The following is a 616-nucleotide window of genomic DNA, read 5'->3' on the forward strand; positions in this document are numbered from 1 at the left end:
ATGGCTTCAAAGGTATAGTATGAACATTTGAATTTCTTTTGATAACATCTATTCTTGAAGTCAAGGAAGAAATAGATCCAACGTTTGAAGATATTACTTCAATAAAACACTTGTAATGTTATATATATAGCAGTGAAATTAAATCCTTGTTCATTTATTTCTCATCATATTGCAGTACACAATTTTCTATTCATCCCAAACACCAATATGAGTAAGGATGTAAAATGACCTGATAAAGATTCTGATTATTTCATTTAATAAGATTCCTACCACTAGGTGTTACTTTATTTGTTAATCCATTGCAGATGAATACTCTAGCAGCATTGGCAATCATACTTTTTGCTAATAGCTCTGCTTCTACTGTAGTACCCCATGGACTACCTTACATTACTTACGATAAAGCACCTTCTTACACGAAAATTGAAGCACCTACATCCAGTACACATGAATCTCCATTGTATACCAGTTATGAAGTACCGTCTTACAGCGAATACGATGTACCATCCAATAGCAAATACGATGTACCGTCCTACAGCGATGTCGATGTACCACCGTACAGCGAAGTCGATGTACCATTCTACAACAAATACGATGTACCGTCTTACAGCGTAGTCGA

General features: G+C 35.2%; 1 protein-coding gene across 1 annotated transcript in view; it reads left to right on the plus strand.

Annotated features, from left to right (window-relative positions):
* Positions 1-616, plus strand: part of LOC137629373 (spermatogenesis-associated protein 31H1-like) — a 2,494-nt gene continuing 1,878 nt past the window's right edge. Inside the window, exons 1-2 of the mRNA XM_068360625.1 lie at positions 1-12; positions 306-616. The exon at positions 306-616 is cut by the window's right edge and continues 778 nt beyond it. Coding sequence (XP_068216726.1) covers positions 1-12; positions 306-616 — 323 coding nt within the window. The remainder of the gene's footprint in view (positions 13-305) is intronic.

The sequence above is a fragment of the Palaemon carinicauda genome, chromosome 37, assembly GCF_036898095.1.
Source record: "Palaemon carinicauda isolate YSFRI2023 chromosome 37, ASM3689809v2, whole genome shotgun sequence".
NCBI lineage: Eukaryota > Metazoa > Arthropoda > Malacostraca > Decapoda > Palaemonidae > Palaemon > Palaemon carinicauda.